This window comes from Mandrillus leucophaeus, unplaced genomic scaffold (genome assembly GCF_000951045.1).
Source record: "Mandrillus leucophaeus isolate KB7577 unplaced genomic scaffold, Mleu.le_1.0 Scaffold355, whole genome shotgun sequence".
Classification (NCBI taxonomy): domain Eukaryota; kingdom Metazoa; phylum Chordata; class Mammalia; order Primates; family Cercopithecidae; genus Mandrillus; species Mandrillus leucophaeus.
In genome coordinates, this window is record NW_012103754.1 from 698310 (window position 1) to 725451 (window position 27142).

Sequence of the window (27142 nt, forward strand, 5' to 3'; positions counted from 1 at the left end):
CCCTCCATACATCAGGTCCCTCCATACATCAGGGAGATGTGAGTTGCTTGTTGCTAATCTCATGGGCAGGCTTAAATTACCACTCTTCCTTCAGAAGTCAGAGGAGTTTGTACTAGGAAACCTGAATTTTAGGAAATAATCCTAGATTGTGACAGTGGCTTAAGATTCTAATGCAAAGAATCCATCACTTACATGTACATAAATACACAGGCACAGATAGACATATAGAAGATAGATAAGTGTATGTACACATAGATGCATATGTACACACACATATATATACACATAGATGCATATGCACACACCCATATTAGATATGTATATATACACATAGATGCATATGCACACACACATATTAGATATGTATATATACACATAGATGCATATGCACACACACATGCATTATGTAAATTAAAATTAGTCTCCCAAGATTTTTTGTCTGTCTATGGTAGAATGCTGCGTGGAGAAGCCTATCAGAACACGTATCAACAGACTTACCGTCATTGCTATTAAATCTACCGGGGACACGAGGCACCAGTGTCATTAATGAGATGGTAAGAATTAAAATGATAGATTTGTATAGTAAAATATTTGGAAAGTAGATCAACCTGGCAAATTATTTCTGAACACTGTATTAAGTGAGTGTGGTTTTGAGGGACCTCATTAATCGTGGAGGCTGATTAATGACCTGTAACTTGACCAGGGCTTACCAGAAAGATGGTTACAGTGTGGCCGTTTCACGTTCTCATGCCGTTTGGAAAGCAGGAGGCATTCGTGTTTGGTGTGACAATTAAGATAGGAAATCTGTAAATAGGTATCGTTTACACCAGGGACCTTAACCAGGTTTTGCTCTCCATTTTCTAGAATTAAAAATTCAGTTTTAGTTTATGGTCAAATTTAAATATTTCTTTAAAAGTACAAAGTGATATACTTTGAAAGGTAGTCAGAAGCCTTATTGAAACAGTTTGAGAATGTGACTGCGTAGGGTTTGTTTATTCTGACTTGAACACTTAGGACGTAATTGTTTTTAAAAGCCAGAAAGCAAACTAGAATTAAAGACATTTTTGCCAGAATAATGTGAGTAAATGGGCACCCAGTGGATATGTGACAGCACCGCAAAGGAACAATGGCTGATTGTGCCTCAGGACCTAGGATTTCTAACTCTGTGGCCAGACCTGGCGTGGTGACCACGTCTCAGGTGGTCAGCAAGTGCTGAGTCCAGAGCACGGAAGACAGGAGGTGCCGAAAGCAAACAGCTGTGAAGAGGTAGCAGGACCATGAAAGAATTCATAGTCAATTGTGGGGTGTCTGGTTTCAGAATGCATGTTCAGCGGTTGGCTCCCAAGGAAATAACTTCTATTATCACCTATGACATGACCTTTAAAGGAATCACATGAACTACTCAGGAAGGGTGCAGCCACGGTGAGATGTTGTAAGATAACCTACCTGCTAGCGGTGTGAGACAGGTGCACCCAGTTTACTGAGCATCCTGGCAGTAGAGCGTGATACTCCACTCCCTTTCAGAGAACCTCTCATGAGAATCCCAGGTCCCAGGCAGCCACTTAGGACCAACAGCATCTGCATGCCCTGTGGGGACCTTCCACCAGGTTTCCATTGCCACAGCTTCTCTGGAGGGACACCGAAGGCTTGTTTGATTTCTAAGGCAAACAAATGCATTTCTCCCAAGAATTAATCACCTGAGAGGCCTGATTCCTGGAGACACGCTCACGAAGCCTTTCTCTCGGAGAAAGATGTCTCCACTGGGGGAGCCCCACCTGGGTGTTTCAACACCACATTTAGCCAACGTCACCTGCAGGTTCTCCAGCTGGATGGAATATCTTCTGGTCTCTTATACCCCGTCAGGGTCAGAAATCTCCAAGCAGCTTCTATATCAAAGGAACAGGATAACTCTGTTGTCAGAGCAGTCATTTTACGTGATCAAACTCCTAGTTTAATGTATTGAAAGGAGGCTTTGAAAGGCGTACATCAGCCCATCTCCTGTTTGAATATTCTCGCTGTTGAGCACGTTATATTTTACCTTACTGTTAAATGTAGTTAAATCTCTATCAACAAATGTAAATGTTTGCCATGACAGCAGCATTTTTAATGTGAGATGTGCAGCGTAAGTACAGGAGATTCCATACGGTGCCTACCAGAGATGTCCTTTTGTCCCTTCCAGAGGCTTGGCAGAAACCATGCATTCCCTAAAAGCTGGGGGATCCCATTCTGTGTCTGAGTGCTGGAGCTCTGAGTCAGAATCCTGAGGCTGGCCTTTCGTGTTCCTTGGGTGACACTCACAGTGACTGCTATGTCCCTGGGCCAGCAACAGATTCCCCTGAAGTTGATTGTGCCCCTTTTCTAACACATAGCAGCACAGACAATGACCTGAGGTTAAAAGGAAGCCACGTGGTCAGAGCACGGAGCCTAGTGTGAGTGGCACAGGTGCCCATCTGACTGCAGAAACCAGGGCATCGTGATGGAGCTGCTGGGACAAGTTCACGCTGGCCTCAGCCTCACGAGTAGAGAGAAAGTCTCAGGCGACTTATCCCGGCTGGATGCCATTATTTGTTCATCCAGTCGAGCATTTTCACTTCTATAATAAACTGAAATGTGGACTTTACTAAGAGGTTTTGTTTTAGATAAAACAAACGTATACAAACTCCCAGATTATTACAATAAGAACCCACAGGTTATAGAAGGACTATTATTTATAATTTAAGGTTAAGTATTTATTTTAATTTCAAGGATCCTCCAGCATTATTGTTTACGTGAATCAAAATAGTACCAATAATGTCAGTTTCCAACAGGCATATTTAATCACGTTACTGAGTTTGGTCTTCACATTGATTGCAGAAGACGTATAGGGCAGAAGCTCTTTTTCTCTCATCATACAAATTAGAAACTGAGGCTAATTAAGATGATATTATTTTCTGTAGGTGGTGGATAGATAATCAAACACTTTGCATGGTTTTCCTTGTAATGGAACTCATGTTCTCCTGATCACCTTCTGCTGATTTGAACAACAGGGGATAATACCTGAGAAACTCATTTCAGATTAAGTTCATATTTAATTAAGCAAAGTTATATTTATTATACAGTAGACCTAACATAGGCTGGTCTTTTGCGTGAAGAATTTTGTTTTCAGAATACATCATTACAGACTAAGTTCACACTAATTAAAAATCCCCTTGTTATGCTAAAGTTAAGAAAGTTATTGTTCAATGGTCATAGATTTTTCTATTATCAGATCTTTTTATGTTATGATATTTTTTGGATTCCTGTGATTTGAGAAATATATCGTAAATAGATACATAATACCTAGCAAGGTATGGTTTATATTCATAATCCAGTCCACTAAAATATCTCTAAATCAATGTATACACACACACACGTATATTCTTCATAGCAGACATTGCATCTTCCCATAGACAGGAATCACATTTCATGAGGAAGAGCCTAGAAATGTGCTTTCTAGACTAAAGAAAGCTTCCGTGTGTGCAGCTGCCTGTAGCACATAGATGTTGCTTTAAATGCTCTGTTTCTGGAATACCTTGGAGAATATATGAGGTTCTTTCTTCACGACTCTTTACTGAATCTCAGGGCTGCCTTGCCACTTGATCACGAGGTTAACTCAGGTGACATGCAGGTTAAATCGGGTGAAATGCAGATGTCTTCCTTTTCTACAGTCTTCCTGGCTTCCTGTATCACGTTCTCTAGATCAGTGACCCAAAGGTGTGCCATGGCGTCCTGGGCTGCTGGTGTCTGAGGAGGAGGGGCTGCTTGAGAGGAAATCTGTTTGGTTATGTTAAGGCCTTTTCAATGTGTGATCTGATGGCCACAGATGTTAGGGCCTTCTCGACGTGCCATCTGATGGCCGCGGCTGCTCTGGGCAGGGCATGGAGGCCGCCCTGAGGCAGGGTCGGTGTAGGGGTCGGGGGAGTCGAACAGGAAGGAGGCAGGGGCTGCTTTTGTTGGAGGAGTGTGCCGTGACTCTTTGGCCAGCCGTGGAATCAGCATGGCCAGTAATCCGTGCCTGTTCCGTTCTAATACCAGGCTCTGTCCTCATCGTAAATCGGTCCTGTGCATGGGACAATTTTCTGACGGGGCGTTTCCACTCGCCACCTCCTTTTTTTAAAGGGAATTGAAGACAGAATTCATGCTGTATAAATTCATTCTCACAGAAACATTTCTTTTTTCATGGTAAAGTTCCCAGGGTGTGTTTTCTTTCAAACAGGATGAGGTGCTAGGCCCCAAGTTGCTAGAGCATCCTGATATTAAGCGGAAGACAATTTCCGTAGGCTTGAGTTTCCATAGGAGGACAGCGTGGAGGGGTGAGGGAGTGAGGGTGTGTGGCCTCTGAACTCCCCAGCTTCCCTGCAGGATGCCGTTCTCCATACTGATTAGCCAATTATCCTCTCCTGTCTTTCTCAGGGAAATATCCCTGATGAGGAAAGCAAGTTGAAACGCAGACAGACTGTGAAAAGCAGAATTAGCCAACCGGTTTTCACTGCAGTCAGCAGAAAAGGCAGTGAGTTCTGAGACCAACATAGAAACAAAGATCATATGTTTAGTGTGTGAGGCTTCAACCAGAGGAAGACTGTGAACACAGTTGGGAGAAAGAATGTGATGATTTGTCATCATCTTAAAAACTAACCTTTCCCTGCATCCACAGAGGCGTTTTTTTAGGACATGGTATAAGCCGCTACGTTGAAGTACATGGCACCGCGTCTTGGGAATGAATAATCATAGAATTAGACATTTTTAGCTGTCAATATATGATTTTAAAAAACCTAAACTCTCTTCATGCAAACTGTGCAAAATTATAGAAATATAGTTTTATCCTACATTTCAAAAACCTTCAGGTACTTTGATACAAAGCAGAAATCTGGCTGTGAATATCATGCCATGTCCATTTCCGATGCAGGTAGAGGCCAGGCACGGTGGCTCACGCCTGTAATCCCAGCGCTTTGGGAGGCCAAGGGGGACAGATCACCTGAGGTCAGGAGTTTGAGACCAGCTTGGCTAACAGGGCAAAACCCCGTCTCTACTGAAAATACAAAAATTAGCCAGTTGTGGTGGCACACGCCTGTAGTCCCAGCTACTCGGGAGGCTGAGGTGGAAGAATTACTTGAACCCGGGAGGCAGAGGTTGCAGTGAGCTGAGATCGCAGCATTGCACTCCAGCCTGGGCGACAAGAGCGAAACTCCATCTCAAAAAACAAAACAAAAAAAAAAAAGATGCAGGTGGATGCATAAAGTCCTGGGGAAATTCCTTTTAAAACAGAAAATGTAAGACAGTGAGGTCGAATATGTTTCTGTTCAATGTGCTTATAAGGTCCACACTAAGAAAATAACAGTTTATCTGCTATGCCTTGTGAATTTAGGTTTCACTGCAAGTTCTAGTTTATCCACGGGTAGATGGAGTTGAGGAATCAGCTCTGGCTGTACCACGTGTCCTAAGCAAGCCACCTAGCCTCACTGGACCTCAGTTTCACTTAAGATTAGGATGATAGTATGTGCCCTTCATTCACTGTGCTGTCTTGTTTTGGAGCTTAAAGAGGTTACAGAATATGAAAACACTGGAGAGATGTGAAGCAGTTCAGAACCATAACATCACAATTGTGATTAAGGACAACTTCAGCATGATACTACGCTCCCACGCATTTATTCACCCTCTTCTGTAACCCTGAACCTAACGTCCGTGACCCCTCCCCACACGCAGCAAGTATATCATGTATATTAAGGCTGCAAGAGTTTAAAAGATTCTGAATATCATGACAGCTCATTTCAAAACACGGTGTGTATTTTTTCCTCTGTACCCAGAAGGGCACTGGGTTGCTTGCGGACACAAAACTAAACAGAGTCACCATTTTCCAGAAGAAATACATAATACAGTATGGAAGAGGCATGTATGTAAAAAATACAAAGCATGGTTCTTTACAGGGGGCAGAATTAGAAGTCATAAACTGAGGTGGAGGCTTTAAGGATTTGATTTGAAAATAAGAACATACATTTCTGAATATTGAGGCTCACTAAACTTCAGATTGTTAAGAAAAGTGGTCGTGCTGTCTCTGCAAGCTCTGCAGAAACAGATCAGTCTTCTCTCTGACACAGATGAAATATGGAATACCAGAGACAAAGAAAAGGGGCCCTGAGGGCCTCTCAAGTTCCTCCCAATCGAGTACATTTATATGAGCAGCCACCTGTGTCTCAAACCCATTCTGGAAAACAGAAGAACCAGAATTTTCACAGCCTTATCTCTACTCCCTGGGTTCCCAGCACTGACAATAAAAGCAATCACTGTGGGGACAAGGAGTCGTCACTGTCGTCCAGCTGATCCAGAAAGTCTGACTGTGCCTGTGTGTGTGTGTGCGCGCGTGTGCGTGTGTGTGCGTGCATGTGTGTGCGTGTGTGTGTGCGTGTGTGTGTGTGTGCGCCTGTGGGTGTGTGTGTGCCTGTGGGTGTGTGTGTGCCTGTGGGTGCGTGCGTGCTCGTGCATGTGTGTGCGTGTGTGCGTGTGTGTGTGCGTGCATGTGTGTGCGCGCGTGTGCCTGTGTGTGCGTGTGTGTGTGTGCGCGCATGAGAGAGGGAGGGAGGGAGAGAGACAGTGAGAGAGAGAGAATGAGACAGACAGAGACAGAGCCAGTGGTGTAATTGGTTTGAATGTTTCAGTCTATCTCTATCTGAGTAGCTGTTGACTCCAAACAGCTCATTCTCTGGGTAGAAGAATAGACTATCTTATTATTTAATCTCTTAATTTATGTAAGCCAGATACCTAAAATGTCATCAAATAAAAAGACCCTCAAAGTTTTATAAATAAATGAGACTTCATGCATTCACCTTTTAGCTCATAGAAAGGACAACATTGAAATCACTGTAGCACGCAAGAACATGAAAGCACGGTCCCACATGCGTGCTGCCCTGCTGGTGGGCAGTTTATAGAAAATACATGTCATTCTTCGGAAGAATTCAGAAAATAAGTTTTGTTCACTGTTCAAAGTGAAGCAACATTAACAACTTAAAGCCAAGGCATCCTCACCCCTCAGCATTTTTTTCTGGCCCAAGTTATGTTTTCTTCAGCCTACGTGGTCTTTCTTCCACTTTGGGGCTGGAATCTGTGCTGGCTGAACTTCCTCTGAGTGGAAACAGGGATGCCCAGGGACCAGGTCTTCTCTATCACCTGGGAACCCGGGGGTGCTTTCCGCGGCTCTCTGAACTCTCACCTGGGTTCTCTGTGAAAGAGGGCCCTGTCAGCCCAGCGGGGGCTTGTGGAAGCCACCTTGTCCATCGGACCAACATGATTTGGATTCCTAGGTGTGTGTCGTAGCCACATGACCTTGAACTCCTCCTCAGATCCATCCCTTCATCCACAAGATGATGAGGGCGGTGTGAGGCGTGAAGAGCGTGTCGCTCAGAGGTCGTCTGTGGGCCTCCAGGGAGTGTCCCCGGCACACTGACATGGCTGGCGTGGCTTCCGCCTGCTGACGCTTTTGTTCTCCTTTAGACTGTGCTTGTGGTTGGTCTGGGCTTCCCTGGCTTCAGCAGAAGGCATTCAGGGTGGTGTCTTGATGCCATGTTGGTGTATCCCAACCCCGACCTCACAGCCCTCCCTCCACCTGCCCCTCCAGCACACTCTACCAGCACGTGGCTCCACTGCTCCTGGAGCTTCAGACACACAACCCTGGGCCTTGGCACCCTCTCTCTCCTCCCCCGGAACACCCTCCCTGGCACAGCTCACTTTCCCACCTCTTCAGATCTCTGCTCAAGTGGCACCTTCTCAATGAGGACTTGCCGGACCCCCCATCCCACGTACTGTCCATTGTCTTTTGATTTTGCTGCATTTTTCGTGGAACATACGTCACTATCTGACATCATAGTATTTATTTACTCTCTATTTTAATCTCTTTCACCAACTGCAGTGGAACAGCCATGACTACAAGGATGCTGTCTCTTTGGTTCATTGTTCATCTCTAAGTGTGACAATAAACAGCTGCTAAATGAATAGCTATTATTCTGTTAGTTCCCTCCTTCTCCCCCCACTGCCATGCCCAGCAGAACTTGCTTGTGCAAAATTGTGATAATTACATTTCTCTTGGATCTGATAAAAGGGTTGTGCTACATCGTCCTCTCCAAAGATTTTGCCGTTTTCAGTTTGATGAGAGTATCTAAGCACCTCAGTATCTCACCCAGGTAAACACATGGCTCATGAAATTTCATAAATGCCTCCTATCTTAAATAGACATTCTCCTCCATGCCTCAATTTCCTGCGTAGGATCATTCTTCTAAGAGATGTGTTGTTGCAGCTTAATCAGCTATGTGGGATCTTCCAAAATCTGAGTCAGTGCCTCTCTAGGGCTGCTATCACCTTACCCCGTCAATGGCTGTGGGCGTGTGGGCAGTGTCTGGCCTGCATGCTTCCTTTCAGTCGTCAAGAAGGCTTTCGGGCAGTGACAGGAACCAAGACGACTTTAGAAATACGTGACTTCGTGGGGCATCCTCACGTATGCGTGAAGGGCAGACAGGCGCCTTCCTGGGGTCCCTGAGCCCTGCAATGAGGGCGTGGACAGGAGTGAGGTGATACACGCTCCTTTCCTGGAGTTGAGGAAGGCATTGCCCCTGCTGCAGAGAGGAGATTGATGTACAGAGACAGAAAGCAAAAGACAGCAGCCGATGCAAAGGCACAGGGAAACAAACCTCAGTCCAGAGAATCCTTTCCATTGGTGGATAAGTAGGTCGAGCTGCTCGAGGCGCAGACATTTATGGTAACGAGACGGAGGCCCAGAAATAACCATAGAGAGAACAACACATGCAAAATGGCTGGGAGTGTATTTTGGGTAATTTGCATATAATGCACCAAAACCAGCTCCCCAGTAATTAGCACCGAAGAGAACAAAGAAGCGACCACACAGACCCTGCAAGGCCCAGCAGACGTGGGCGTCGCTGAGGGTGGAGGAAGTGCCCACGCGGCTCTGTGAGGTATTCGAAGTACGTGCGAGGCATCCCGCCCGGCACTGGGCACTGGTACCAACCTCTCCAGGTGTGTCTGCTTCTTCGTCTGCCACGGCAGATGAGGAGCAGAGGGAAGGCCCAAGCTGGGAGGCAAGATTCCCCCCAGGCCGGCCCCGCCCTTCTCCTCTCTAAGGGGTGAGTGGTGAGAGCTGTCTCAGCAGGACCCGAGGCCATGACACGCCATTTCCCACATGCAGGGTACGTGCAGACAGGACCATGGACCTGCACAATCTCCAAAAGTGAGAAAAAACAGTGGCGAAGTGCAGCACGTAAACCACAGGTCCTCCGGCCACTCTAGTGAGTGTATGCGGTGCAGGAAGATGGTGACTAAGATGTAGTATTTCCACTTTTCCTTGTTTAAAAAAAAAAATCCTGGGGAATTGTACTTGTGACCTGGGTGAAAACTAATGTGTACAGCAAACCCCTGCAACACGAGTTTACCTATCAAACAAACCTGCACACGGCCCCTCGAGCCTGAAAGTTTAAAAACATGCCGATCAATCCGAAATATTTTTCTAAGCAATAGGGAAATCATACTCCAGACAGCATTCATTTTAAACAACTCTTAAGAGCAACTTTGAGTATTTTATCAGTGTCTGAAAGCAAAATTCAGATACCTCGTCACCTATACTCACAGCTCCCAGCAGCCCGGCGCTGAGCCCTCCTGTGCCCAGCAGCCCCGACGCTTCTGCCTGCAGGACGTGGGTGAGGCGTGTTGCCATCACGGAGGATCTGATGTGGGTACGTCACCAGCACTTGAAGCTTTGTGATTGCAGGGAGATGGTTATGGTAGGAAGACACCCTGTGGTTTAGAAGAGAAAGAAAAAAGGAGATCGAGGTAGAATCAGATTGTGTCTGCATCTATTGAGCAAAAGAGGCAAATGAGTTATCAGAGAAGAGAGGGCCCCACAGGGACCACGGGGTACCTTGAGAGGCAGGTGTGCTGCTCTGCTCCGAGAGGACTTGCCACTCCAGCAGTTCAGTGAAAGAATCGGGGCGCCCAGAAGTAGGCTCTCCAATCAGGTGACAGGTATTTAGGAAGAGATCTGGAACGTGTCATGTAGCACTTAGTGCAAAACGCAGTCCCTCCGTTCCATCCCCAGCTGCTGCTCTGTGTCCCTCCTGAGCGCTTACTCAAATTAGGGGTCTGAGGAAGGGTTCTTCTTGAGTGGAGCTGCCTTTGGGCGGGCCTCCTTGTCTCTCCAGCTGAGGGAGCGTGCAGGACCTGAGGCTGAGATCTGTCTTTCCAACCTGAAGCAGATGAATGCCTGCTAAACACGGATCTTCCTATGTCTCAGAAAATTATCTTTGAGATGACACTGCTTTGTGACCCTCTGAATATGTACCGGATTTGAAAGGTAGAGGAAAGGCTTGACATGCAGGAAAACCAAGGTGGCAATTCTGTGGAGGGCGTGTGAATGGCAAGCAGGTGATTTCGACTCCCTGGACCTAAGTTTCTTCACATATTAAATTTTGAATGCACGATCTCTATAAATTCTATCTAGTACTAAAATTCAAGGAAAACAGCAATGGCCGGCACTGGAAAAAAATGTCTGTGTTAATCTGTACTCAAGATGAATAAGAGTAGTGAGAGCAAGCCTCTGCTGGGAGAATTTTAACCTCTGTTAACTCAGAAATCACTGTTTGAACTGTGCATACAGACAGACCATTCTGAAAATGTCCCACGCTACTGGAAATAAGACACACAGCAGCACTCCTGAGTTAGATGTAGTAGGAAAGCATGATGGTGACGTCTAGAGCAGAGCCAGGGATGGTGTGGCCTGGCGGGGAAGACACGTGCATCCCACTGTCAGTGCCACGTCACCCTCCAGGTCCCCCTTTCACCTGAGTGGAACTGCAGGGTTCTGTCACTGGCAGTAGAGGGTGAGGGAGACAGAGGAGGGTGCAGGGATCTCGTGTTGGCAGTGAGAATAGCTGTTCCCGGAGCCAGGCCACGTCCTGCGTGGCGGGCAGCTGAGGGACTCTGAGGTTGGCACTGCACCTAGGAGTGGTACCCGCCTGAAGGCCACCCGGGATTGGAAGGTGACTTCTCCCGTCTCATGAAAGGAAAGAGACCACAGTGTCTCAGCTGCAGTGTCTCAGCGTGTGCCTGGGGCATCTGAAGCGAGAAGAAAATGAACTCATGCTGCTCCGCCTGGTCCTGGCCAGGGCAGTAAGTGGGCTCCAGTAAACACGGGCCCCTGCCCACACAAGAGTCAGGGGGTCTGAGCCTGTCCTGCACCCCCAGTTCCCTCCCTCCACATCCTTATCCTGGCTCTCAACTGTCTCCCGCCCTCCTACCCAAGCAGATCCCTCGGGCTTCCCAGGCACCTGGAGTGGCAAACCCAGCGCCTTCTTGAATATCAGTCCAGAGTCCTGGATTGTCCTAATTTTCTAATTTCTTTTCCACATCAGAATGGACCCAAACTCCACTAATCAGGACCCTGGTGACTGGCAGGTTCACTAAGCTGGCAGTTCCAGCACAGCTCTGAGTGGCTGGTGACACAGCCAAGCCTTCAGTCCATAAATCAATGCGGAGTATTGCAAGGAGAAAAAAAGTCAGGAGATAAATGCAAAAATAGGAACAAAAACATTCTGAATGGCGAGACAGAAGGGAGCCGCGTTCCTCGCTGCTGTTGAAGCGCTGCATGTCTGGCTGATGTAGAACGTGTCTCCTGGGAGACCGTGGGGCGAGAACTGTGCAGGGTGCTTGCTCTGGAAGTGGAGGCAGCGTTGTAGAACGTTCAGGGCTGTGCTGCACCCAGAACTCAGTGGCTCCAGCTCTGCCGTTTCACAGTGAGCGATGGCGTAAACTGTCAGCCTCTGTGGTTCTGTATTGTCACCTTCAGAGGGAGAAGTGGGTGCCCCAGTGCCTCTCTCGTGGGGTCGTCAGGGGAACCAGACTCAGGTGAGTCAGACTATTGTGTACTCACTAACTTCATGTCCTCTGCACAGAAGGATGTGGTATATGAAACATTTACGGCCAGGTGCAGTGGCTCACACCTGTAATTCTAGCACTTTGGGAGGCCCAGGCAGGCAGATCGCTTTGAGACCAGCCTGGGCAACACAGTGAAACTCTGTCTCTACAAAAAATACAAAATTTAGCCAGGCATGGTGAGGCATGACTGTAGTCCCAGCTACTCAAAAGCTGAGGCAGGAGGGCCACTTGAGCCAGGGGGAATGAGGCTGCGGTGAGCTGTGATTGTGCCACTGCACTCCAGCCTGGGCAACAGACCCAGACCCTGTCTCAAACAAACAGAAATATATAGATGGTTTATGTGGCTTTTTTCCCTTATCATTGCGATTTCCATTAAAACACCATCATCTTTTCATTAGAATGAATACATTGTCATATTTCAGTATTTACAAGTCAAGATAATATTTTGATATTGATTTATTTATGTAACAAAACACCACCTCTGTAATGCCATGGAAAGTAATGGTCCTTCATTATTTGAAACTCACTGCAGACCAGGTCTTCTCCGACCCGGGGAAGTCTAGGGTGATTTTCGCTTTGGAGTACAGTCCCCACCTGCAGCTTCTTCTGTGTTTTCTATTCCGTTGTACTTTTGCTTGCCTGGGGCCTGTGTCAGTGACCAGAAAGAACAGTAGTTCAATCAGGACTAGATGCTGAAGGAATCCAAAGTTGTGTATCTTAGGGACGGACCACTAAGAAGCCAAGGCTTGTATATAAAGTTATAATCCAGAGTTCTAACTCTACCAGACCTTAGTGAGGACAGTGGAGGATAAATGGCCCACAGCAACCACATTTCTTTTGTTTACGAAGATGTTTTCATTTTCTAATTGTAACTATGGAGCATAAATTGTTTATAACAACCTGACTCAAAAGAGAGAAAATTCAGCCCTAAAACGTTGCATAAAGCTCACTCCCAGGGGAGTTGAGGTCTCATGTGTAACACAACACAAGTTAGGTTTGTAGAATAATTGGCTGATGGGAAGGTAGAAGGGCCCATGAGATCAGCCACTAAATGGCTTCTGTTTTCTGGGCTCAGTTTTTTCACCTGGAATAGTTGGGCCAGCTCTTCTCTGATTTCCAAACCAGTGCGGTAACTCTGTGTGGGCAGCCCCGGGCTGGCCCTCGCTGACGGGAGGCTCCTGCTCAGAGTCCGTTGCTGTGCGGCTTTGCTGAATGACAGATTTAAAATAGAAAACCACAAAAAAGGGAGCTGAGAATGCTTTGCTCTTCTCTTTAAATCTCCATCTAGATACGTGCTTTTACTTAGAACATAAACTTGTCCTTTAAAATAATTTCCTGATAAAGGGCTCTTTTATCACACATACATTCTCCCTATTTGATAGAGCGATAGTCACTACATAGAAACTAGTAAAATGGAGGCCGGTAGCAGTGGCTCATGCCTATAATCACAGCACTTTGGAAGGCCGAGGCAGGAGGATCACTTAAGGTCAGAAGTTCAAGACCAGCCTGGCCAACATGGCGAAACCTTCTCTCTACATGGTGGTGTGCACCTGTAATCTGAGCGACTCAGCAGGCTGAAGCATGAGAATTGCTTGAACCTGGGAGGCAAAGGTGGCAGTGAGTTCAGATCACACCACTGCACTCTAGCCTGCATGACAGAGTGAGACTCCATCTCAAAAAAAAAAAAAAAACCCTAGTAAAATGGCCTCCTGATTTTTGAGGTTGGAATGTTCATTTTGTGGATTATTTGCATCACGTTTCAACCCCAGACTGGCGCAGAAAATTCTGATCTAGTTCCCATAGCCCATCCCATCATGTGACTGATTTCATTATTAGCCTCAGAAAAGCATACCTGAAAGGGAGTGTGCACAACCAGGGAGGGAATCCCAAAAGCTCATTGTGAACGACTTTGAATTCCAGATGAGGCTGATGCCCAGCAGGGATTCAGAGCCTGCCTGTTGATGATTGACTGGCTGTTCCCCTCCATGAGCCACATAATTAGGAGTTGACTTCATTTCACATATGTTTTAAAAGAGTTAAAGACCGGTAGCTTGAGAAGTTCCATTCACCTGCCAGGCTTTGAGGCCGCCCATGCCATCTTCACCCGCTGTCCCCACATTTGCTGCTGTTGGGAGAGGCTCAGATGACACTGAGCAGGAGGATGAAGAAGGGGTGAAGAAGGGGGGAAGCACATGACAGGCTCTGTGCTCAGATGCCAATACGCTTTCCACTGCCTTTTCCAGATTTCTTCTACCAACGGGCTGCTCTCCCCAGGAGTCGGCTCTGGGGCCAATGGTAAGAGAGCAAACTGCAGTCTTTAGGAGGCATATCCTGTGGCATGGTTCTTGTAGGAGATCTGATGAAGGGCCAGGAAGTTTTGCGATCCCCACTGAGCAGATTAAGGCCTGGAGACTTGGGTCCTCAGCATCACACAAGTCATGATGAGCGCCAGGCTGTAGAACTTCTAACTCCGTATCAGTCTGGTATGAGGATGAACCGTGCCCTCAATGTGCTTTGTGATTAGAGTATAAAGCTGGAGATGCATCGGAGGTGGTCTGCATTCTGCTGGCCTCCAGACAGTTCAGGGACTTTCTCCTCGGCTGCTCTCAGCTTCACACATCAGCACGGCTAAGACCCTGCGTGAAGAGGCTTGTCCATTTTTGTTTTAATTTTGTTGGGGGAAGGTAACTTATGAATTGAGTGGAGAAACAGATAAGTGTCTGATTATCAAAAAGGTGAGATGTGCTTCTTAACTATGTGCTGCTGAAGGGAGAATGTAGAGGGAAACAAATTGACGCTAATCCTGAGATTTGGAATGTGGAGAATGACCAGTCTTGTACATAACACATTTGTAGGAAGGTGAGGAAGTTCATAAGATGCGAACCAGGACCCGTTCCACCTGTAGGCTTTCTGTGGCTTTAGAAGCAGCAAAGAGGATTAGACAGGCTGTTTCTTTTCTTGTTCACCACTTTCAAGGTCTTGCTGCTTTTCCAAATTCTTCAAGACCACACAATGAGTTCCATAAAGGAAACGTAGGAGATCATCATGAAAATAGTGTCTTGCTTGACTGTGGTATCTTCTTTGACTCAACTTTCAAAATGCTCCAACATGTGGCCTGTGCTTTTTTGTTTTCAAATCATAGCTTATCTTTCATCTCATGGCTGGGTCTTCATAGACACAGTGATTCTGGCTGTTAAAACGTAGCTATTGTGCAGGGTAACTCAGCTTGTTATTCTGGGGAAACGTCTCTAATCACAGCCCATGAATATAACAAAGTGCATAAATTGAGAGGAGAATATGACTTTTATATTTCCAAATATTCATTAAAACAGGATTGACTTCAAGTCCTAAAAGCTTAAACACTAGGCTATAGCAAGGGGTACGTTGGAGATTAATACTCCCACAGTGTTTCTGATTACTTTCACTAGTTCGATTCTCTCTCTTTTTGCTGCTCTTGGGGAATACTTTTATCCTTATAATAAAGAAGATGATTTATAGGAATTATCCAGAAGAAGGGCAATATTTGTTTCACACAATTAGTGATTCTCTATGTCTAATAAAAGGTAAATTTGATTTGCTGAAGTTTAGAAAGGTGTGTCAGATCTTAAAGATTTGTTCCTTCAGCAGGGATAACAAAGATACTGTTTTCTGTTATTGACATATTGAACTCCAAGTCTTTTTTCACTAACAAAAGCCTTTTCTGCATAAAACCCGTAGAGAAAGCACCAGAGCCCCCCATCTCAGCTTTTAGTGAACTGGTATTTTGTAGAGGTCAATATACTTCATTTCTTTAAATCATTAATAAACTTTAGGCATTCTTCTTACTCTGGATGTTTTATCACAAAACCGAAGAACAGATGGGAAAATGGCATGCGGTTAACCACATCTAATCTAAGGGTACAGATGCATTTAGGAACCCTTTGATTATTACTCATATTTTGCAATGTACATAGGAGCAGTGACCTAGCATGGTGATTACAGGTGCAAATCCCAGATACTCTTTGAGTGTGAAACAGAATACGTTTGGGATAAAACATAAGGGTTTTATGTAATTTTTAACATGGTCTTTTTAAAAGAGTTTTTCCAAATACTTTTTTGAGATGAAACATGACACTTACTCACACATTATGCCCGCTCACCAAGCTTTTCCTGAGGCTGTGAGATGGAGGAATGTGCCAGTTCTGCCTGTGGGGTCAAACACTGTGCAGTGGTGGCACCAACTCACCTCAACCCCGCCTTTTACAGGCTTTCGGCTGCTGCACGCTCTCTCTCTCTCACTTTCAAACCTGTGGAGACACAGTCAGAGGAATCAGGTTTACTTTCTAAACTTTTACTGTGGAATTTCTATTGCTTCACTGTGTATCATGATAAATTGTCTGGAAGGTATTGGATTCAAAAGAACTCTTAATTCAGCCCCAACGTGTGCTTATGATTCTGAGCTCCCAATGCAGCCGGCACCCCTGCCTGACTTCTCAGGAACCTGAGGCTGTCCTCTGTGTTGCCTACACGCCACTGTGAAAATAGACCATTTAAAAGCAATTGCTGCAAACATCTGCTTCAGAATTGGCAACAAGTAAAGTTCATGAACTCTTAGAAAGCCTAGTAATGTGAGGAGCACAGTTAATACACATCTGGCGAGGCTGTAGATAAAGCAAGCCAATGGAGAAAATAAGTCATTCTTAAAATGTATGAAAAATACAGAATTAATATTTTAAAATCATATTTGCCACACTGACTGGTTTATCTTAAGAGCCATTAAAGAAATTAATAATTCACAACAAGTATTTTAAATGGCCTTCTGCTTTTTAGCAACATCCGTTTCCTTTATGTCAACTTTTTCAACCCAGCCGCAAATGGGACTTACGGTTCTATGAGATGATAGACGGTTTGACTTGCAGGTAACGTGCTATCCATGCTGTTGCAACTAAGCTTCCAGTTCTAGCCACTTTTTCCTTTTCTTTTCTTTTTTGTCTTTTTTATTTTCTTTGCAGAAGACCATCAAATGAATTGTCACAATACTCGAATAATGCAAGACACAGAAAAGGATGATAACAATAATGACGAATATGACAATTACGATGAACTGGTGGCCAAGTCGTTGTTAAACCTCGGCAAAATCGCCGAGGACGCAGCCTACCGGGCCAGGACTGAATCCGAAATGAACAGCAATACCTCCAATAGTCTGGAAGACGATAGTGACAAAAACGAAAACCTGGGTCGGAAAAGTGAGTTGAGTTTAGACTTAGACAGTGACGTTGTTAGAGAAACAGTGGACTCCCTTAAATTATTAGCCCAAGGACACGGTGTTGTGCTCTCAGATAACATGAATGACAGAAGTTATGCAGACAGCATGTCGCAGCAAGATAGCAGAAATATGAATTACGTCATGTTGGGGAAGCCCATGAACAATGGACTCATGGAAAAGATGGTGGAGGAGAGCGATGAGGAGGTGTGTCTGAGCAGTCTGGAGTGTCTGAGGAATCAGTGCTTCGACCTGGCCAGGAAGCTCAGCGAGACCAACCCGCAGGAGAGGAACCCGCAGCAGAACATGAACATCCGTCAGCACGTCCGGCCAGAAGAGGACTTCCCAGGAAGGACGCCGGACAGAAACTACTCGGACATGCTGAACCTCATGCGGCTGGAGGAGCAGTTGAGCCCTCGGTCGAGAGTGTTTGCCAGCTGTGCGAAGGAGGACGGGTGTCATGAGCGGGACGACGATACCACCTCCGTGAATTCGGACAGGTCTGAAGAGGTGTTCGACATGACCAAGGGGAACCTGACCCTGCTGGAGAAAGCCATTGCTTTAGAAACGGAAAGAGCAAAGGCCATGAGGGAGAAGATGGCCATGGAAGCCGGGAGGAGGGACAATATGAGGTCATACGAGGACCAGTCTCCGAGACAACTTCCCGGGGAGGACAGAAAGCCTAAATCCAGTGACAGCCATGTCAAAAAGCCATACTATGGTAAAGGTAATATTTCTACCTAACGTAAGTTGCCTCATGAAAACATGAGCTAGGGTAAAGGATGTTGGTGGTAGTCTCCAGTTAAAGTATGACTCACACTGAATTATGTCTCTACTGCACATTCTTAGAGTTGATTCCAGAAGGATATTTTGTGATTACGTTTCTGACAAGCAAATAAAATATTTGTCTGAGAAATACATAAAGCAGCTCAACGTCATATTATTAGAGCAGATGAACAGTCGGATATTTCAGTGGGAAATGCATTCCTGGGAAGACAGGGTTAAAGCACAGACACATCACGTGATAGAAAATATTAGGGTAAGCCTGTGCTGTTATAAATGAACCACAATCTATGTTGAGTGGCAAGGGTTTATGTAACAATTAGTCAATCCGAGATAAAGCACATATTTTATAAATTGGATTGGGTAGGTGGCATCATGATTTATAAAATTATCATCAGGTGACAGTTATTGATGAAACTGCCCTCATAGAAAACACCCCTGATAGAAATTGAACAGTAACCGAATGACCAATAACGTAAGATAAGGGCAGTGACTACACATTAATTATCTTAAGATAGTAAGGTAATGGAAACCATTTGCTATGCAAGGCATGGTGTGGCCTCAGCTAAGATCAATAGCAATTTCTTTAGGATATTCATTCCCCCCTCACTGATTCCATTCCGTTGTGGAAACAGTTAAACGGCGCTTTTCTCAAATATTAGTTTATTATAAAACACTCAAAAACTATCCAATATGATAGTTTGAGCTGAGTTTTCTTTTATGAAATATGTGGGCACATGTTTGCATATGTCAATGTATTTGGCTATCTTTACATATATATATGTATACTGTATGTATGTAAGTAGATCGTATATATATGTATCTCCAACCTGAACGATCGTCTTCATGTTTATAAAGAAGACGGTGTCCACTTTCAATATGAGGCAGGTTCTAATTCAGCCTCATGCATAACCTCGACTTTGTGGATATCTCCATCACAATATTCTTTTAGAACTCAGTAAGAAGCAATTTAAAACATAAATTTGGCAGTTCATTAAATCCTTCTATGTTAGTACCCCAAAGATCCTTTTCTGTTTTTTGCTACATTCTATTCATGACAAATCCTGAGTTTCCTCACTGCGAACCCAGTAGTGAGGCTCAGGAATTTACTTGAAAATCAGTTGCTGTATAAACTTCAAACAATCAGAAAAACTGCACTTTTTCCCACTGTGGCACGGACGTGTATTCTCCTCTCAATGTGTGCACCTACCTTAAGCGGCAAGCTGGACATCACTACAGCCAAATGCAAACTGTAGAGGTACCTTAGCCAGAGGCTCAGGAGCTCTCAGCAGGTGCCTGGGCACAGACAGCATTTCAGTCGCAAGGTGAAGCTTTGCCCGTTGCAGTGTTGTTATGTAGCGAAGGGGTTGTTTTTTAGAGGAAAGAGAATCAGTAGATTCTCTAGTTCAGCAGGGCTTCAGGCCTGATTTGGGCATTTTAAAGACTATGGAACACAGCATCTATGTTTAAAATTACAGTGCTATCATTGTTAACAAGATGGGCTAAAATTATTAGAATTTTTAGTTGAATTTTTGAGAATCATACAGGAAGGAAACATTTTAATTTTGGGGGAAGAAACAGTGTCTTCTTTTCATGTGATTGCTCAGTTGGACAAATATATTTTAGGCTTACATTTTAGAATCCCGGATCCTAGAGCTGAGGATGGCGTGTTGGCATGAAGTCATGTAGGGTATGCTGTGTAAAGGAGAAGGCTGATTGAGATTTGCAAATTCTATGTTGCGGTGGCTTCTTTGGTTTCTTGGTCTCTTTAAATTCAGCGGCTTTATGCAAATTTTGACTCGCTTTGTTTTGTTGTTGTTTTGTTTTGTTTTGTTTTGTTTGCAAGAAAATGGAATTCAGACTGCTTGCTTCCTCTGTGTAAATGGGGGTCAGGTGGGAATGAACAGTAAAAACTGAGACATGCTTTTTCCCTGAAGTGAGGAAAGGTTGCAGATTTGGACTTTCCTGCAAGCAGAAGGCCTTGACTCCCATCTCTCCCAGCTGCTCCAGGCCTTCCTCTTTGACCAAAGCTCATTTCCATATCTGTCAGTGTCTTCCACACTATTCCAAATGTCCTTCAAAGATGTCTGTAGTTATATTCAGAACAAAATACATACAGCCAAGCAAGGCCAACAAAGTGGAGCAAAGAGGCTCCCTTAAAAAATAGTGTGGGTGGATCACGAGGTCAGGAGATCGAGACCATCCTGGCTAATATGGTGAAACCCCATCTCTACTAAAAATACAAAAAATCAGCCGGGCGTGGTGGCGGGCGCCTATAATCCCAGCTACTCGGGAGGCTGCGGCAGGAGAATGGCGTGAACCTGGGAGGCGGAGCTTGCAGTGAGCCAAAATTATGCCACTGAACTCCAGCCTGGGGTACAGAGTGAGACTCCATCTCAAAATAAATAAATAAATAAATAAAATAAAAATAAAAATTGTGGCACTATCTCACCAACACAGCCAACAGAGAATTCCTGCAACCACTAGCGTGTCAACAGGCTCTATTTTCAGACACTCTGTTATTTTATTAAATACGAAGAGAACACTTGTATTCTCATTTCTACACAGTCTTCTCAAACTGATTTAAATTATCAACGAGCAACATTTCCAAAATCTTGAGCTAATGCAAAAGGCCTGGATCATGGACCTCCTCTGTCTTCTACCCAATCGTCTGCTCCAGCAGAGTGAAGGGAGCAGGTTAAACAGCACCCTTTTTTTTTTTTTCCTATAAGTTGTTGCAAGGTGTTGGGTTAAAGTGTTGGTTCCTTTGCTTGCTTGGTTATTTTGTGTTTGCTTGTATGTTTGCTTTTGAGATTGCAAGAGAAAAGAAACCAAGGGGAGGTAACGGTGAAGGCCAATAGCATGACCCCACCTCAACCAGGACCTCATGCATCGAGAGGAGACTATACCCTTGTCGTCTTCCAAAACCTGAAATGCTTTGGAGCCACAATGTTTTCATGCAAATCCCTACTTAATTTCACAGCACTTTTGAAATCTGGGAAGTCATATATTTTGTTAGGTAGTCGTAAGTGTCGTGATAAAATAGGATCACTTAAGGATGAATAATAGATAACACACCTTACACTTTTTTGCACCGGCCACTAGCCATTTACATCTAGTTCAAAATCTCTTATCTCTAGTTTATGATTGTCAGTATTTCTTTTGAAACTGTTACTGTGCACTTACTACTTTATATTTGTAGTGATTTGTATTTACAGTAATTTATACCAACGTTATGATGAAACTACTGAAAAGGCAGTAAGGTGCCAGCCTTTTGTTTGCAGGTGTAAGAGAAGTTCCAGTAATGTAATTAGAAACTGAAGCCACAACCACGTAATTTTAGATTTGTTCTCAAAGTTCTTCTTGAAATAATGGTAGGAAAGTAGCTGATGATTGTACTAACGGTATTTCCCTCAACACCAGAACTGACTTAAGAGTTTCCAGCACAGGAGAGGCACATTATGCAGAATACGATGTTAGCTAAAAAAGAAAAGGGGAGTGTTTTTATATGAACATGATGGCATTTGTCTACTCCTGCTAGTCCTTTGTCTATTTCAAGTTCACCCGAATGAATGAAAAGTCCGTAAAAGTTCAAAAAATTCTAAATCCAGCTTTTTATTGATATAAAGTGAATTCTTAACCAAAAGTAAAACGTGTACTTTCTAGCAATCATGATTGGCCTGATTCATGGAATATCAAAAAGAACTAATCCCTAAAGAAAATTTAACTATTGCATTTCTGGACTAATAATGATCACTATCTGTTGGTGATCTGAGCAACTGGTTTTCAAAAACTGGCTAAAAATACAGTGTTTCACACACTTAGATTTACTGTTTGGTCTGAGCTTTACTTTAGAAATATTTTCTGAAGTTATTATATTGCATATTTATGAACTGTAGTCAATTCCGGATATAGAAATAATTTTGTGAGCAATATCATTACATTTCTGGCCTCTAGTATTGAATTTATCTTTTAACCAAAGCTCTGCCCTAATTTGCCCTTGACTGGTACTTGCAGAGAAGCCGACAGGGCTGTAGAAACCCATTACTTCTTAATTTTGTGTATGCATGCACGGCATTCTACGAGCCTTCCTCTGGTTCCAAGTACAGATGAAGAAATCAAAACAAAAGGCTGCTCCCGTGGCTTCTGAAACATGTTGGTTACCGTCACCTCTGTCAGGTGGGCTTTCCACCGTTTTGGTCATTTGCTTGCAGTGCCTTCTGAGAGTTCAGTTTATTGTCCGAAAAGCGCCGAATTGGTGTGCTACGAAACGGTGTCACCTGACCTCCGGAGAGCAAATCTCAATGCCAGTACAATCCTGCAGCTTCTAGTGTATGCGATCAGAGCACTCAATAAGAAAGAAATTCAGCTACAGAGGTTTTGAACGGAATGACACTCTCTGGCTGAATTTCACGGAAAATTGCTGAATGATGATGGCACAGAATTTCGTTCTCTAAGAAGGTCACTGTCTCATCACGATTTACGTTGATTCCTTTGAGCAACACAGCTTATCATGTAACACACGGGAAAATAATGAATCAGGGTTAAGGTGAGGGGTAGGCTTTTCCTTTCTTCAGAATAAAAATTAAAATACTTTCTGATTCATGGTTATACTGTGTGAGGTTGAAAAAAGTCACCCAAAACCAAAGAACTATCTAAGCAAAAGTCTGATGTCACAGCCTGTCCCCATGACACCTGCTTTATTTCTTTCTTTAGCAAGGTTCCTTCAGATTGTGAAATAATCACATTTGTCTTTGATTGGTAAACATTTATTCTCTTGGCACCTGTTGTCGCTTTTAGATCCCTCAAGAACAGAAAAGAAAGAGAGCAAGTGTCCAACCCCCGGGTGTGATGGAACCGGCCACGTAACTGGGCTGTACCCACATCACCGCAGCCTGTCCGGATGCCCGCACAAAGATAGGGTCCCTCCAGAAAGTAAGTCCACATCTCACTGCTACCCTTGGGGGTGCAAACACCCATGACTCTGTCTCTGTCATCCCTCTTACCTGACGTCATCTCCATCGTACGGCTCGGTGCGACCTGACTTAACTAGGCCCCTACTTAACTTGATGGGCAACTGATCCAGGATTCGTGGGTGTGCCAATGGCACAGCCCCAGGAGAGTGGTGCACCATGAAGCCCACCTCCCCTAACAGAGCTCCTGCACAGGCCTGGGTTCTAGTCCCGAGTTCAGCTCTGACCTGCTCTGGGACCCTGGCAGGTGGCTTCCAGGCATCTTTTCTCATAATTACAGAATTGAATCTGATGGTCTCTAAGACGTCCCTTCCAGTATGAAACTGCCAGGAATCCCAGAGGAGAGAGGCCTTGAGACAGACATTTCTTGCCCAAATATCTGGATTTCTGTACATCATCCAAATGCATATTTAGATCTGAAGTTTTATTGCATTTCACCTGTAAAGTCTGTCTCATGTCATAGTTGTCTCGACATTTCAACACTATAGGTTCTTCAATAAGGAAGGAGGTTGAAATCAGATGGGTTTTGATCTTAAGCATTCTTTTTAATTAGGTTTTGATCATGTGGGATAAATCCATGAATATAGCTAAATTATTTTAGAACTGAAATGACATACATCTTTTTTTGTTTATCCTTTCAGCACGTAAACTATGCCAATAAATTAAATACTGCAGCTGGAATTGATGGTTCAGGGAAAGGCACATTCTCAGGAATTAGCATATGAGTTTAAGGTTCTGGTTTTGAGTCTGTGGCATGGGAAGAGTTTCCCTTACTGTCTAAGACAAGTTTCTAGTGGGGAACATGTCATAACATGGCTTGAGAGATGACAAGATGACCAGTTAATTACTTCAAGGCCCTCTTGAGGACTGTCCCATTAAAACGGGTAACTTTGAGATACTTGAGAGCAAAACGTGTCAGCACAAAGAAACGTTCTCAGGAGCATTTGGGACTTAGGAAGTTTTTGCTGAACGTTTTCCAGTGAAAGATCTTTAGATGCGATTATGGCTCCTCAAAATAGCAAACCTGTGTTTTTTGTAACCATCTTGTGAACAAGCCTGAAGAGCCGTGAAGATAAACAAATCAGAGCAAGTGGTTCCAATCCCGTGTGTTACATGAGTAGGAAGATAGCATGGTTTGGCAACAGCTCCATGTACCCAGCACACACTTGGTGCCAGGGCGCAGCTCGCACACAGCAAGCACAAGTTCACCTAGTCCCCAGTCAACACCGTAGGGCAACACCCGCCCTTTCATTCGGATGAGGAAGATGAGAGTCAGAGACTCTGGCACCCTCTCTTTCCAGAGGTTAGCCAATACCTGGCAAATTGAGGATGTGCGACATGTTGTTAAACCAATCTGAGCAGGTACTAACTCGCTCAAGTAAGCTCCAGGCTAAGATGTAAATCCGTATCTGTCTGATCTCCAAACCTCTCTGTCTCCTCTGAAACCTGGGCTTGGTGTTCCGGTTTCCATTTGAACACGTGATGTGACATCCAGCACTTTGCAGCTCTCTATACCTCATCTTCCTCATCTGTAAAGTGAGGCAGGAGGACCAGGCTCTAGTGTTTTAAGAAGAAAGAGTTTCTTTATGTGTTTTTGAGACCTACATATTCACCTTCAAGGTAGATTATCAGCTCGTTTTTATGGATGGAAAATTCTTCTGACTCCCTGTTTTCACAGTACAGGCCTAAATGAAGCGGGAGTGTGGAGTGTGGACTGGCAAGGTGCCCATCACGCCGGCTGCAGGTGCCTCCCAGGGCTGGATCGCTCTTGGAGGCAGGGAGCCTCAGCTCTGCCACGGGCCGCACAGGTGCACGCCAGACAATACAGAGGAGGCTTCTCAGCCTTTGCTCCTGTGCAATTCTTTATATCACCACAAGCATTTACTAAAATGATTAGAGAATTCCATCCATAGAAGGCTTTTAATTTAATTTTATTTTTTTTCTGGGCTAGTTTCCCCTAATCATCATTTCTGTCCAACTAAATTCCATAAAGAAACCAGCAGCACACTGTGTCAGGACCACCGAGGACACGCCATTGCCCGAGATACCGTACTGGCCCGCAGAGAGCTCCCCGCCCGGCTGAGAGAAGGGCATGGGCACGAGGCTGGGGCTCTGCATGATGCTGGGGCTCTGCACAGTGGGGACTCCACAGCATGGTCTAGGCAGGAGGGAGAAGCACTCCCAGAGTCCCCAAGGCTGCCCTGAGGTGATGCTGCAGCCGTCCTGTGTGAGAGGTGAGGAACCCACAGCATTTTCTAAAGGCTGTTGTAAAAGTCCACACAAGAGATCAGGGCATGCAAAAGACAGTGGTAGTAGGAATAAAAATGCTGGGGCAGATTCACAAAACATCTGGAGATAGGCGGGCAGGCTGTGGAGGACAGCACACATGAGGACTAAGAGAAGAGGGGAGACCGAGAGGAAGCCAAGGATTGGTGAACTTAAGGATGCCAGGGCCGATAATCCGTACAGAGAGCTGAGCAGCAGGGCCACATTTGGTGGAGAAACTGGGACTTGTATTCTTCCCACTTGAGTTGGAGGAACTGCATCATATTCCATAGGGTTTGGGGAGGTGGCTCTGGAGGCCTGGGGAGGTCAGGTGCAGAGGTGGCTACCTGGATACCGTCCTTGGAGCAGCATTCGTGGAAACTGAGAATGGAATTGCTTAGGGAGGAGGCATAAGGCGGGAATGAAGGAGGGCCCATAAATGGGAAGTTTGGCCATGAATGTATGGTAAGATGAAGCACAGAAACAGGGCAGGTGGAGGAAAATCAGAAACAGAAAACCAGGAGAGGAAGGTGTTTCTGATAAAGCCCCGTGTAGGAAGGCAACACCCGGGGTGCCACCGAGGTCCAAGAGGAAGAACTAGGGAGGTCACAGGGTTTTTTTGTTTTTGTTTTTCTTTTTTGTTTTTTTGTGTGTGTGTTTTAGATGGAGTCTCACTCTGTCACCCAGGCTAGAGTACAATGGCGCAATCTCAGCTTACTGCACCCTCCGCCTCCAGGGTTCAAGTGATTCTCCTGCCTCAGCCTCCTGAGTAGCAGGGATTACAGGCGCATGCCAACATGGCTGGCTAATTTTTGCATTTTTAGTAGAGACGGGGTTCCACCACATTGGTCAGGCTGGTCTCGAACTCCTGACCTCGTGATCCACCTGCCTCAGCCTCCCTCAGTGCTGGGATTACAGGCGTGAGCCACTGCGCCCAGCAGGGTTTCTTGAGTAAAAGCCTCTTGTTGACCCCAAGAGACGGATGTGAGAAGAGGAGAGAGGGATAGGAGCTGCACATGCTGCAGAAGTTTGAGAAATGGGATTGAGATGGATGAAGTAGCAGCAGAGTGTGGACCAAGGATGGCAAGCACAGTCCACCTCAGGACGATTCAGGGACGAGGCTGGGAGTGTGCATCCCCACGCACCAGGAGACAGGGGTAAGGTCCATTTGCCATCGGGACCTCAGGTCAGAGTGACCCATGTGCGCCATCCCCAGGGAAAACTCTGTGTGAAAAGTTTACCATAAAAGGAAAGGAAAGTGCAGGTGCACGTCAGAGAAAAGCTGTGTGAAGGAAAGCATTTGTGTGCTGTTGTCGCATGGTGGTGGACAAATGGTAAAGAATGAAGTAGGTAGATGGATGTCCTGCAGGAAGGAGGACCGCACACATGCTTCCTGGAGAGGCCTCCCTGAAAGGGAGGAGCAGCACTTCTTCCTCTGGGACAGGTGAGGAAGGGGGCAGGGAACTGTGCTGGGATTCTCTCAGAAAGGAGCCCCCTGTGACCCCCTCCAGCCAGGTCCCAGCACAAGATGAGCCAAAGGTGGACTCACTTTGATCATTCATTTTTCTGACGGCACTTACTAGGCACCTACCACATCCAGGACAAGCCAGGAGCTGTGGGAGTGATAAAGCTAACACCAAAGCAGAATCTTTGGAAGGGACTGCCCGGCAGGAAGACGACGGGGTGTGGACTCAGAAAACAGTAACAGCATGTGGACGTGGGATTCAGTGCCCAGCAGGCTGCCGGGGAAAGAGAGACGTTGTTCTAGAGAAGGAGGAAAAGTGTAGAAAATACAATTACGTAACTAGGGTAGGCAGATCTGTTTTGAATAGACCTTCCATGTTCACCTGGCCTCAGGTAAACCTTGCTGGCAGGGAAAGCCGCCACCCCATTGCCCTGGAGTTTGGAGACAGCAGGCTCAGAGGAGCAGAGC

General features: G+C 45.2%; 1 protein-coding gene across 3 annotated transcripts in view; it reads left to right on the forward strand.

Moving 5' to 3' along the window:
* MYT1L (myelin transcription factor 1-like) overlaps positions 1-27142 on the forward strand; it is a 557824-nt gene that overhangs the window by 410813 nt on the left and 119869 nt on the right. For 2 of the 3 annotated variants that reach the window (XM_011989525.1, XM_011989527.1), the window contains exons 10-11: positions 16938-17915; positions 22772-22906. In XM_011989525.1, coding sequence (XP_011844915.1) covers positions 16938-17915; positions 22772-22906 — 1113 coding nt within the window. The remainder of the gene's footprint in view (positions 1-16937; positions 17916-22771; positions 22907-27142) is intronic. The other variant, XM_011989526.1, reaches the window with a different exon arrangement.